Here is a 14,392-nt window from a genome sequence, read left to right on the forward strand (position 1 = left end):
TTGCGGCTAGATGGCCAATTTTGACTGTCTAGCTGGAGACTTTGGAGCAGGAGTGGGGGAGGCCACATGGAGCATAGGAAGCATCATAACGATGCTTCTGCAGTCTCCTCCCCTCCCCGCCTTGGGAACACCCCCCTTTCGGCTGCTCCACACTGCATTTACAAGCATAGAGGTGGGGAAGAACTGCACTGCGTACAAGGCGATGGGGGAGGGGAGCACGGTTTCTGGAAACTGAAAAATTCTATGGCTGTCTAGACACTGTCTAGCAGCCATAGGATTGCTCTCTAAACAAATCTGCATATTACCATCAACACCACAATTCTAGAAAGGCACAATGGGTCTTTAATGGGGGGAAGCACTAGAATCCACTTCGGGGATTTTGGTGGTATAGTGGAAAATCTAGTGTTGTGGTAATGCTACAGTTTTACTGTACTATACATTGAAGCATCTAATATCATTACTGTATATACACTGTGCTGGCTGTTTGATGCAGTACTTCTCATTTATAAAGTCTTCTGATTTGCTTGTATTTCTTCCTTCCTGAATACGTCTTCTTTCAACACAGAGTTCTTTGGAGTATAGTAGGTGACAAAATTACACCTACAAAATTACACCTACAAAAGTAGGTGATTTTGACAAATTAGAGCATCAGAAAGAAAAACTTGCAGCTGTTCAGGCATGTAGAAATCATCACTATCAAAAAGGCAAAAAAGCATTTCAAATGTCTGGCAGGAGTACGTGTTATCCTCCTCAGTACAAATTGCTCTGTTATGCCAAATAGTAGTACCTCTGCTGTCTCATTTGGAAGAGATTTGGTAATCTTTCTACTGCCAGCTTTTTAGGTACATAGAATAGATGGTGAACTCCTAAGGTTATTTTATAGCATTCACCACCCACATTCATTTAAACATCTATGGTTTACAGGATTTTAATGTGCTGCTGTTGATTCAGAACAAGAAAAAAATGGTATGTTCTTAATCATAACCAAGCAGCAAATTTTCTACGGAAAGCATTTTTGCGAACAAGAGCCGTATGTGACATTTCAAAAGTTATAAGAGACTGGTCCATCTGTGTTATAATATAAAATGATCACCATATGGAGTCAAGTCCCTGTTCTCAGTCCCTGTTATAACATTATACAACAAATAAACAAAGAGCACAATCCTATGCATGCCTACTCAGAAGTAAGTAGGACTTCTTTTATATCTCAGAAGAACATAGAATTGCCAAGAAATGAAGAAATGCCCAGACTAAGCAAATGTCTACTGCCCATATACACGTACCATAAGTTCATTTGTATGCATGCTACTTCCCTGTGCTGAAATCTTACATTTCTCTGATATGTGTCCAAATACCAGAACCACATTAGCAGGACCAAGCATGTGTTTCCTTTCCACTCAATCACCAGCCAACCTGCTGGGCAACAATTCAGTAGGATGGAAACATGATTGGCCACCAGCCATATGATTCAGGTCTTAAGGTGCATTCTGCAACAGCTTAGGCTCTTATCATAAGAAAGTGGCATCCATGCCACTAGTAGTTTGTGCAAAGGGGTGGGGGTGCGGTTGAATTAGAGACAAGGTTATATAGGCAAGATTGTAGAGCACTTAATTTCTATCTCTTGTTATTAAGTAATTTCCTGAATTTTGGTGTCAGATAGAACCTGTTTACCCATTAACCAAATCAATAACATCTCTGAAACATTTTTAAAGCCACAAAATATTAATCAAAATCACTGTTTTGACTGTTGCTGTTTCAAAATGATAACAATGTTGCATTTCATTAACTTTTTCTTCCCTCACAAAAAATGTATGCATATATCTGTCTAAAATTATTTCCAGGCCACCTTTAAAGGTGTATACCCCCTTTTCAGTGAAGCCCTGTTTTACAGGATTCTTTTTCCTCAAGGGTAAGGTGTGCCTCAAATACACATTCCCAGGGAGCCCTCCCACTCACCCCCATACCAGGCATTCAGGTGGTGGCAGCACTCCATTGTAAGCCATTTTGCAGCCCTGATCACCTGCAGCAGTGCCATTTTTTTTTTTTGAAAATCAGTCTATTTCCTAGCAACAGTGACATTGCCACACAACCGATCAGATCTGTGACACCACTGAAGGCAAACAAAATTCTGAATTAGCTTCGTTTGTCCTCAATAATGTTGTCCAAGAAGCCCTATGTAGGTGTTTGCCTGCTCGCATGTAGGGCTAAAGTGTGCAGGCAGATGTGGCCCTGCACATAAGCTCCACCTCCAGTGCCCAGCTTCCAGTTAGACCTTTGTGCATTGAGTGCAAAGTTCTGAAGAGGGGTCTGTAAACATGTTCAGCTGAGCTCAACATGCAAAGGTCTAACTGGATACCGTGTGCTCAGAAATGCTGGGAGGTGGGACTTGCATGTGGCCTCATGTCCCTGTACACAGATTAGCCCTATACACAAGCAGGTGAACACCTGCACAAGGCTATGGCCAAACTTGATAGTCTAGGTTCAAGACTCTAGGAAGAAGGTTATTCTTCAAACAAAACATGATGCCACCACAGCAGCTTTTGGGAAACTTCTGTCACCCCTAAAAGTCCCTTCTTCATGCCAAAAATGTTCATTTGAGTTGGTCCTATCAAACCCACACGCGCACACACACACACACACACAGAGAGAGAGAGAGAGAGAGAGAGATTTCTAGGTTGGGTATAACCAAACAAAAACCCATGGGTGGATGTTTTAAATAACCATTGGTTTAAGTTTGATTTTTTAAAAAATGAATCCCTAGAACTTCAGGTTTTCTCTTTCTCTGTATACATTCTATTCTGAGTAGTGAAATCCATTTCTTGGCTTGCAAACATATTCTAGTTCATAGTTGAGACAGCAATATACAGATATAGATGCTAAAGTGAAGCCACAATATGGAATAATAAATGTCATAAAGTAGAAATGTTGAGGAGTAATCACAACGCTGTGCAAGATATCCTAAAGAGCAGTCCTAAATAAATATGCACAGCTAGCTTATGTACATGTATGTTACCAATGCATGTAGACCAATGAGATGACCCCAAAGATGAGAAATTCTACAAGGTTCAACCTCAGTTAATTTGTTTTTCAAATTTTGACTTCAAATAGAAAGAAGAATAATCTAAAAGATTCCAGTCATGAATGCTACAGAAAAATCTATCCCTAGCTAAGCTTACATTTGCTTAAACCTTTCACTCGGCAACAGTCTCATTTGTCTACATTTTGAAACAATAAAAGGACTATAATCAGTTTTTACCATGGCCCATACAAGCCTATGGTTCTGTCTCTTACCTGTAATCTGACTCTGTCCTTGTGGATTAAAAGGGCTTGGTGCAGAGTTCAGAGGGGGCCGTGGGCTCTGAGTCGGGACCCCTACTCTCATACTGGGATGAGGAATGCGCCCTAAATCACTGAGACGCTCAGAGAACAAACTAGGTTTAGAGTCATCAAGCTTCTGTCTGTGCCCTGGAAACAGCAAATCATAAAATAAAAGTGTTGTTAGCATGACTGAACAATGTATTATTAAATAGCTTTTTTACTATTGCAAGGACTAAATACGTTAGATTTAACCTGGGGCTGGTGCAGGCAATGAAGTACGGACAACTTCACCTGTTACAATATTCCTATATGGAAGGTGCTTTTGTCATTACCCTTACAGATGAGTAAATCGCTGCACAGTAGCAATTTACATGAGCGCAAGATTGTTATAAGTGATCATCTACAAGCAGGAATTTTGTAACCTGTATAGTGTCCCTTGGAATCTACCACCATAAACTGTGTGACTATGTGGTAAATGTGTAAAATTTTCAGGAAGCATGAGCACAATGGGAACATAAGAAAAGTGGGAGAATTATTCCATAGCAATCCAGTTTATTAGAAAATAAAACTAGGCAGCTAAATTAAAAACAAAACATCCCAAACTCTTTACTTAGCTCATTACCCTGTAAACCTTTAAAGGAAAGAAAAAGAAAGCAAAAATAGCCATATCACTTCAAGCCAGATTCCTTGGAGGAGGAGGAGGAGGAGGAGAAGGAGGGCATATTGCCAAGGGAAGGAATGTCAAAGCTGTCATTTGATGCAGCTGTTAGCCTCCACGTATCTCCTCAGCTTATTTACTGTTCATCACTACCCCATTTCAAGTTTTGTTTTATGCTCCTAATTCTGTGAGATATCTTGGCTGGCTCAAGCAATTTTACTATTTCACCTTGGTATGAATGCTTAGATTCACAGTACACTCCTATGCATGGCTACCCAGAAGTAAGTCCCACTAAGTTCAATTGGACTTATTCCCAGGTAACTGCGTAAAGGATTGCAGCCTTAACCCTCTGGCTCTTAATAAATATTAATATATATTTAACATTTGCTCTTCTAGAATTTGTACTAACATTTCATCATGTGTCTGGCATAAGGTAGCAGTTGTGTGTGTGTGTGTGTGTGTGTGTGTGTATTAAACAAATGCAGTTGGTAGTGCTCTTTTCTGTTCTCCCTTGGATATGTTTAAATATGCCCCTGGACTCTGCTAGACTGCTAGGGCTTCATTTTGGGCTTCCTTTTTCTTTGGGGTTTCCTTTGCAGGCCCCCATATTTAACATTTTCCTTTCCCAACTGAAACTCAACATTCTGTGGCTACTGAACGTTGGGTGTGAATCCTAATTGGGCTGGGGGTTTGTGCCCCCTTAGAGATTTTTAACAATATATTTTTGTACTTCTACAAACCTCAGGGTTCCCTCCCTCTTATTTTCCATTGGCCTCATTTTGGCTGCATTTCTGTTGTCAGTACCACTGTTCACTGTTAGAAGGAGTGATAGACAATTGGAAATCCAAGGACCTAATGCAGCCTGCAGCAGCTCCCTGTCAGTCTCCCAGCATGTTCCCAGACATATGAATGTATCCTGTATAACCATCAACTGCTTCCTTCAAAGTCATCTGAGTAAACAAGGTTACTGGTACTTATGAATAAGAAACATAATTTTAAATAACATCTTAGATTACTCTTTCACAAGAACCTGAGGCTTTTTAAAGAATAGGATCATAACCATAGCCTTATTGACACTTGTCTTTTCTTGTAAGTGCCCCCCTTATATAGCTAGAGCTTAGTGTAAATAAAGCCAGGTGTAATTCACACACACACACACACCCCGACGCTCCCTCTGTCAGAGTTCCTATTCTGTCAGTAGATCAGGTGTTGGATGTCATAGATGAACAGGGGCCTATGTGCACACAATCCAATACACTTACTCCTTATTTGCATGATCTCTACCCCATAAGAATGTAAGGTGAGCCCTGCTAGATCAGGCCCCAGGAAAACTACATTTCCTGGGGGCTACATGAACCCTTGAATACTGCTATTTAGCTCACCAAGTGTCAGTGAAGAACAGCATTTTCCCCCTTCCTCCCACTCCAATAAAAACGTTAGAGTGGAGAGGAGGAGGGGATTTGGGGCAGGCTGGTTGGCAGAAAATCTAAACAAGGGAAGTATTGGGGGAGGGTGTAATGGCCACTGCATATTTGAGGTGAGCATTGCAATTCCCCAAGACTCACATTTCCAAACACACATACCCTGTGTCCTTTTTCCTAAACTAAACAGCCTCAAACACTAGAGGTACAAGTGCCCTTTGTGGAATGGCGTGCCTTTCACCAGCTTCAGGTGGTAAGCCAGCTACATCTCTGCCTTGATGGTGATAGCCTGGCCTTACTGATCCACGCCCTGGATACTTCCTGTTCAGATTACTATGATGCATTGTGTGGTGGGCTGCCTTTGAAGACAGTCCAGAAACATCAGTTTGTACAAAATATGGCAGTAGTGACTGGAATTGGGCATTACAATCATATTATGCCAGTACTGTATCATCTTCACTGGCTTCTGTTTCATTTTTTGGTTCAAAACAAAGGTTTTAACCTATGAAATCCTTCGTGGCTTAAGGTTACAATATCCGAAGGACCACCTTTTCCCATATGTTCCTACCCATGCTCTGAGATCATCATCAGATGCTCTGCTCTGAATGCCCCCCTCATGCTGAGATTCGATAAGGGACTACTTGTGAAGTGGGCTTTTTTAGTGGTGCCCCCCCAATTGTGGAATGCTGTTCCCAGAGAGGTCTGCCTAATGCCTTTTTTGATTTTTCAGCATCAGGTGATCTTCTTATTCTCTCTTGCCCTTTTACGTGCTATACACTCTAGTGCCTAGTTGTATCTTAAAGTCATGTTTTAGACCATTTGTTTACCTCAGTGAATATTTTTCTATCTTTTAAGTGTTTATTATTTTTATATTTATAAATTCTATATATGGAAAATGTATTTATTCGTAATGAAGGAAGCTGGAAGTTGCAAAAGCGTTGCTTCCTTTCTGCACTGCCATTATCTGCATATTGTTGCATGACTACTTAATTGTATGATAAATATACTGATGCATATGAAAAGCCCAATGACTTCCTGGACATAATGTAGCAGGTGTAGCATTATGTAGCATTAAAAATAGCAGCCAGTTTCACACAGTTTGCTCAAGTTGTGACATGATGTAGGTTCAAAGTGCCAGCTGCTTGTAGAAGTACCAAGTATTAGTCTTTAGGGAATGTTCCCTATATGCAGAAAAATGAAGGCAGATAATATGAAACACCAGGAGTTACATGTTAAGTGAGACCTTTCAAACAATTCTGGAAGATTGCAAAAATGTATTGGGTATCTTTATTCTACAAAAAACTTCACTGTTTTTCCTTTTTAAAGGGAGACATGGGAAGAAATACATGGAGGGCGCAATCCTATCGGCAGAGGCGACCACCTCCGAACTTGGAGGCGACCGCCTATCCAATGCAGGACAGGGGCAGCGTGGAGGGGATCTTCAGCCAATTTCAGCTGTCTAGCCATGGGAAGTTGGAGCGGGGTGGTGGTGGATGCCGGACGCCTCATAGGAAGCATCAGAATGGCACATCCACCCTCCCTGCCCTGGCTCGCCCCCAGGAACGCCCCGTTTTCACTGCTCTGTGCTCCTCTTACGAGCATGGAGTGCGGGGCCGATCTGCGCTGCCTATGAAGCGGCACAGGAGGGGGTGGAGGTTGGTTCTCAAGGAACTGACCTATCCCATGGCCGTCTGGCCGCTAGGGATGTCAGAGAATTTTGCCACGAATCTCAGGGAGGCCGAATGCCAGTGCATTCAGCCCCCTGAAATTGGTGGCGAAACGGTCTGCCCCCCCATCCCCCCCCCGGGACGGGACTTACCTTGGGCGAATCCTCCTGGCGGCGGCGGCGGCTCCAGCAGCGGTGGCCCGTCTTCTGACCGGCCGCCGCCGCTGCTATTTCCAGTAAAACAACAACAACAACAACAACAACAAAAGTGATAGGCTACGTAAATATTTACGTAGCCTATCATGGCTAGATTTTTTTAAAATAATGTGATAGGCTACGTAAATGTTTACATAGCCTATCACGGCTGAGTAAAAAAAAACAAACACAACTGCGCGTATGCAAATGGCGGCACCCATGGGCGCCGCCATTTGCGTTCCTTATTTTGGCACGTCTAGTCTACGTAAACATTTACGTAGACTACGGCGAAAATAAGGGGAACGCAAATAGCGTAGCGTCTACGCTATTTGTGTTCCCCTTATTTTCGCCGTAGTCTACATAAATGTTTACGTAGACTACACGTGCCAAAATAAGGAACGCAAATGGCGGCGCCCATGGGCGCCGCCATTTGCGTACGCGAGGTTTTTGGTTTTTGGTTTTTACTCAGCCGTGATAGGCTATGTAAACATTTACGTAGCCTATCACGGCTGGCTGCAGGGACGCAAACAGCCGCGGCGGCTACAGCCACCGCCATTTGCGGCCTGGCCGGCCAGGATTCGGGGGTGGAGGGATGGAGTGCCTCCCCCCCAGCCAGAATTTCAGGGGGGAGGGACAGAGCGCCTCCCCCCCACCACGAATCAAATTTCGTTACAGGTAAGTGACTTTCGTACATCCCTACATGGCCGATGACTAGCGGCCATAGGATTGTGCCCTAAAAACAAGAGGATGCCCTAGAAATTCAATATAGTAAGAAGAAACTACAAATATGAATATACAGTAGGATGATTCTCAACTGACTTTTAATGATATCATGGCAGCAGTTCTATGAATACTGTAAAATCTCAATTCATTGTATCTCGATAAACACCTAAGATAGATCTATTATTTCCCTGCTGCTTTTCTATACTGACTTTCCATTACAGCTGTACTCTCCTCAACATAAAGACAGTGCAGCTGTACACAACATACACAAAAACTGCATGCCACTGAAATTAAATCTATGCACAAAATGAATGTAATCCCCAAAATAAAATTTAAGGTGGCCTAACTCCCAAATCCTACTGTGTGTTTACATAGTATCTGTCTTCCTTCAGCTTCTTTCTTCCTTGCACAACAGCACAAATCTGCAGTAAAACTATGGTGAGAATTTGCAATTGTGCATTTCTTTATGAGAATAAAAAATAGCTTTTAAAAAGATGACCCATGAAGACGGAGAGCAAGGGGGATGAAAACCACACCAACAAAGCCTGCTGAGGGCAGCTTTTGTTTTTGCCAAGGGATAGTGCACTGCTGTGTATTGCACACACTAAACACATGGTCCAAATCTAATTAGGCTAGGGATGGGCGGAACGCTTATCTTGCCTTCTGCTGGGGGGTCCGCCGGGACGGGGAATCCTCGCCGGCCGGCTCTGCTCCGCAGCGATTCCACAGAGCCGCTGTCCGGCTCGGATTGCCAGCGATACAGCCACTATGCCGTATTGCTGACTGAAGGGGACATGACGTACTGCGGCCGCAAATAGCATCTGGGACACCATTTGCGGCCCCATTACATCCCCCTTCAGCCAGGGATACAGCATGGCGGCCGTATCGCTGGCAATCCGAGCCGGAGGATCCGGCTGAAGAGGATTCCGTGCGGAGGCAGGGGTAAGTCTTCTGTTCCGCCATGGACTCCTCATTGGAGTCCGTGGCGGAATTCTCTGCCATCCCTAAATTAGGCAATAGTTAAAGAAAAAGGAAGAAGGATGCAGTGGTAGAGCAAACCTGCTGAACCAGCATTGTGAAAGTTTGAAAAACTGTAAGGTGCAGAGATGACAAGCCTAAGGTTATGTTTTATCAGGAAGATACTACAGCTAATATATTCATAATGGGTTAAACAAGTAGGATTTATATCAAGCAAAGAAAACATACAAAGATCATCCAGTTTATGCAAAAGGTGTGTGTGGCGGGGGTGGGGCGGGGGAGGGGTCAGTTCCAGTCAGGCAAATTTGTTATCAAGAACAAACTGGGAATATGGGTGACCATTCTGTTAGGTGAGCTCCCATCTTCCAGATAAGGAATGATCAAACAGTGCCCCAAAGCAATCTTTTTGTCTTACTTCAGGAGTGGGGAACCTCAGGCCTGGGGGCCAAACCCAGCCCTCCAGGGTTCCCCAGATAGCCACACCCCTTTCCCTGGCCCCACCTCCTTCCCCCCAATCATCAATAATTTGGTGGTTTCCTGGCTTTTGTGCAGTTTTCCCACCCTTTCTAAAAGGTTGAAATGTCTCTCCTAAGGCTTAGTTACTGGCAGGAAGAATGTTAAATTACAATAGGCTGGTATTTTTGTATTTGGCCCCGCCCCCTTTTGCTGTTGGCCCTGCCCACTACTGGAATGTGGCATGTGAGAGCTTCTCTGAAATTGAATTTGGCCCTCAGGATAAAAGAGGTTCAGCACTCCTGCCTTATTTTAACAATATGACAGTGAAGGTCAAACTCGTCAAGCAACTAAAGAGAAAACTATAAACTGGAGACAAATGAAGACTATCCCAATGCACTTCTCACACACATGCCTATGAATGGGGACCAGCCAAACCTTTCATTACTGGTGGGCAGACTGCCCTCTGGGCATATAGAACAGCAGGAATTTACAATACCTAAACTGACTCAGGTGTTGAGGGAGCTCCACCCACCCATTTAGGATTATAAAAGTAGACACATTCTCCAGATCTTTGGTATATTAGGACTTGGACCATCCTGCAAAAATTCCAGATTAACCTTACTACTTATCTAGCTAGCAGTTTCAGATTTCACTTTGGGTGAACTACTAGACTTCATGACAGGAAGTCTATTCTGCTAAGCTGCCAAAGTCCCTGCACGGATAGGCTGGCCAACTATGGAAATGCAGGTCTCCAGGATTATCTTGGAGACCCTCATGTACCTATTGTACCTCAGCTGAACCCAGGAAAAACAATAGCAGGGGAATCAGAAGAAAGGCATAAATAAATCACTCCAGGCAAGGGGTTTCAGGATCCATGCATTAGAGGACATTAACAGTAAATGAAGAATACCTCCACCCCATGGTTCTTTTGATTTTCAAGATCTACCACTGAACAAAACCCACAATTTGTTCTTGGATTAACTCTGGGTTGTTTAAACTCTGGGTTTAGACATCACCTTCACAGTCTATAAACAGGGCAATCGTAGATTGTGTACAGAAAGCGGAAGTGAGGAGCATGCTGGAGACAGCATGCTTACTCATTCCTGCTTGTGTTGCCTTCCTTCCAAAACTTGCCAATAATGCTGGATATATGGGCAACAGATGAATGTACTGAATGAATTCCATTGGTTCTCTTACAGAGGGTGGAAAATAGGTGCAGGTAGAACTAATGAGAATAATGTATGTATACAGAAATAACCTTCATCAATGTATTAAAATGTGTGGCTAATTATGATAGATGATATATAATTAATATTCCATGCTTAGAAAGACTAAAAATAACAATTTCCAGAAAGAGTTATTAGATTTCTGGATAGATGGACTGGAAGCTGTGAAATGACTTTCCAGAATTCTTTTTCTTACTTTTGCTCTTGATATATCTGATAGGTTTTTAAGACCTTCTTCTTCCCTCCCTTCCGAACAACCTCCTTCATTTCCTTTCTTTCTCTCTTAAAATCCCTTACAATCTCTTACATATTTTTTCCCTCATACATGCACAAGCAGATACCATATTCATACTGCACGCTGGCCTTCCCTACACTGCCCCTTGCTGCCCAGCAGCAGGCAAAAGATGGGGCGGGGGGGGGGGGTCACCATTGCCAAAGCTCCTCCTGCTGCTGGGCAGGTGAAGTGGAGCAAGTGACAGACAACATATCTATATATTAGCAGGAAGGCAGGCTGCAAATCATCTTGAGGCTGCCAGTCCTAGCAGCCTCAAGGTGATTTACCTGGGAGCAAATCTCATTGAATTTAATGGATCCTACTTCCGAGTAGACATACATAGGGTTGCACTGTAAATAAATATACACTTGTTAATTCATCTAATGCAAGGGTGGGCAATGCGCCCCTGACCCTGGAAGTTGTCCACCCTGATCTAATATAAGTGACCTCCTGTCACTCTTTAACATACTTCAAAGCTCTTTTTAAAAGTAAGTGCATAAAATAAAATGTAAAATTTCTTCCAGCTCCTGTCCCCACTCATAGCCTGTTACGCACCCCTTGCACCTTCCACTCAAACAGAGGCACAGTTTTCTCTCCTCTCTCCTGCCCCATGCCAAATCTCAGCCATGGGCAGCATTCCCTTTACCTGCCGAACCTCTACCTCCACCTCCTTGGCGCCTAGACATTGGTTGCAGATGAAGCAGCAGCTAGGCATGGACACCAGCAGCTTCTTGAGTCTTGCGCAGCTCCCCCACACTGTTGCCAGGCCTGAAGGGGTCCTAGGGCCAACTGCTTCTGTTGCTGCCTCCATGCACCATTGGGAGAGGGAGGGAAGCAGCTCTGGGCCCATCAGTGAAACCACCGACTGGTACCATGGCCAGCAGGTAAGTGGATATTCACCATACCACACATCTCAGCTCCCTCCTTTAGCACCAGAAGCAGCACCCTGCCTCTTCCTTCTCTACCAGCCTAAATGGGAGGGAGAGGGGAGAGAAGTACAGGGTGTTTCAAAAAGATGGACCCGATTTGAAATCGCTATATCTCTGCAACCACGAACTGCCCATGAATGACACTCTTACCACTTGAAAGGGTGGGGCATAGAGTTTCAAATGATTACCTAGTGAATTACTTAAGCTTACTAGATGCCTCTCTCAGCGCACAAACAGCGCCTAGCCTCAGTCATTCGCAAGATGGCGACCCTGCAACACAAGGCGTTTTGCGTTCTGCAGTTCAGCAAGACTGAATCCGCAACTGCGGTGCAGCGTGTGTTTCAACGGCGTTTTGGCATTGATCCGCCAATGCCAAAGAGCATTTATCGTTGGTACCAACAATTTGAGGAAACAGGCTGTTAACGTAAGGGGAAGAGCACAGGGCGACCATGCACTTCAGAATTATGGCAGTGGTGACTTCAGCAGAAAAAGACACTTTGAGAGGCGTTTGGGACGAATTCAACTATCGTCTTGATATTGTCCATACAGCAGGTGGAGGGCACATAGAGCATTTATAAAATGGTTAGTAAAACTTGATAACTCATTAAACTGTTTGTAAATTTTGGTGTAATAGTAACATGTTGCCATCATGAAATATACTGCTTTGAAATTGGGTCCATCATTTTGAAACATCCTGTATAGCAGCCTCTGCAGGGACAAATTAGGGAGGGAAAGGGATGGTAATGGGGCCATTGCCCCCTGCCATTGTGTAGGAAAGTTTCAGCAAGCAGAACAATGGCAACAGTGGCCACTGGAGCCCACTAGCAAGGGGTGGGCAGCAGCGGGTCCCCGGGCCTTCGGGCCCTCAACACCAGTACTCCCTGTATCGGTCACTCAGCAGCCCTGGTCCTTACTGAGGTTTTATTTATTTATTTATTATTTATTTCATTTCTATACCGCCCAATAGCCTAAGCTCTCTGGGCGGTTCACAAAAATTAAAACCAAACAGCACACAATAAAACAATTTAAAATATATAGAACATTAAAGCCACAATATAACAATGCAACCACAATAAAACTTAGCAGCAGTGCAGGAGTTTAAAATACAGATTTAAAACAGCAAAGCTAAAAGTTCAGAAAGCTAAAATGCTAAAATACCTGGGAGAATAAAAAGGTCTTCACCTGATGCTGAAAGGAATACAATGTAGGTGCCAGGCGAACCTCGCTAGGAAGCTCATTCCAGAGCTGGGGTGCCACAGCAGAAAAAGCTCTCCTCCTAGTAACCACCCGCCTCACTTCCTTTGGCAGGGGCTCATGGAGGAGGGCCACTGACGATGATCTTAAGGTCCAGGCAGGCACATATGGGAGGAGGCGATCCTTTAGATAACCTGGCCCCAAGCCATTAAGGGCTTTAAATATTAATACCAGCACTTTGAATCGGGCCCAGAAATGGACTGGCAGCCAGTGCAGCTGGAAAAGTACTTGTGAGATGAACACAATAGCTCTCTTCCACTGGTATTTAGAAGCATGCTGCGTCTGCTCCTGGTGGTAGTATATAGCCATTCTGACAAGTAGCCACTGATAGACTTATCCTCCATTAATTTGACTTATCCTCTTTTAATGCTGTCCAGGTTCGTGGACCATCACCACGTCTTGGGGTAGCAAATTCCACAGTTTAATTATGTACTGTGTGAAGAAGTACTTCCTTTTATCTGTCTATTTAGTTTCATTGAATGATCCCAGGTTCTAGTATTATATTATAATAAATAATAAAATAATATTGTAATATTAAATAGTATTATAAAAACTTCTCCCTGTCCACTTTCTCCACACCATGCTTTATTATATACACCTCCAACGTGCCCCTTTCCCTTACTTGTCCTCTTTCTAAGCTAAAGAACCATGAACACTGTAACTTTCCCTCATAGGGGAATTGCTCTTTTCTTCCCTTTTCTAGCTGTATAATCTCCTTTTTGAGGTGGAGGGACCAGAACTGTACACAGTATTTCATATACAAAAGATCAGTATAAGGGCATTCTGCTATAGATAAATAGGAAGGAATAGGGCTTGAGGTCAACAGAAAGTGTCCAGAGGAGGGAAGGCCTCAACCTGTTGCCACTTTTCTTTCCTGCCTTTCCAAGCTGTAGAGTATGTGTGCAGGTGTGTAACTGGAGAAGCACTGTTTCAGTGGTTGCTCCTAGCTCAACTGCTCTCAGTAACAGCGGGAGTGGAACACTACACAATGTATGAGGCAGTGGTCCCTGTTTTCCAGGGACCTAATGATGGACAAAAGTTGGCTATTTCAATTCAGAATAAGCTGCATCCAAGTCTTTTTGGAGAACTCAGAAAAATGTTGGACTTTTTCCAGGAGTGCTCCAAACCTCAGGAAGATTTAGCCCAACGGAGCTCCTCCACTACCACTAGTCTTCTCGTCACTGAGTTTCCTTCTACTTCCCCATATTTTTGATGACTTGTGAAAGAAGAGGTTCACCTTAAATTTCTTTCTGCAATGAAGGCTTCTAAGCATACTCAGTGCCTCCATTGCCAA

At 43.6% G+C, this 14,392-nt stretch overlaps 1 protein-coding gene across 2 annotated transcripts in view; it reads right to left on the reverse strand.

Moving 5' to 3' along the window:
* RUNX2 (RUNX family transcription factor 2) overlaps positions 1-14,392 on the reverse strand; it is a 158,203-nt gene that overhangs the window by 50,277 nt on the left and 93,534 nt on the right. For both annotated transcript variants that reach the window (XM_084822242.1, XM_084822233.1), the window contains exon 4: positions 3,292-3,465. In XM_084822242.1, coding sequence (XP_084678368.1) covers positions 3,292-3,465 — 174 coding nt within the window. The remainder of the gene's footprint in view (positions 1-3,291; positions 3,466-14,392) is intronic.

The sequence above is a fragment of the Heloderma suspectum genome, chromosome 1 (assembly GCF_057233095.1).
Source record: "Heloderma suspectum isolate Gila_16-S chromosome 1, 16-S_ref, whole genome shotgun sequence".
NCBI lineage: Eukaryota > Metazoa > Chordata > Lepidosauria > Squamata > Helodermatidae > Heloderma > Heloderma suspectum.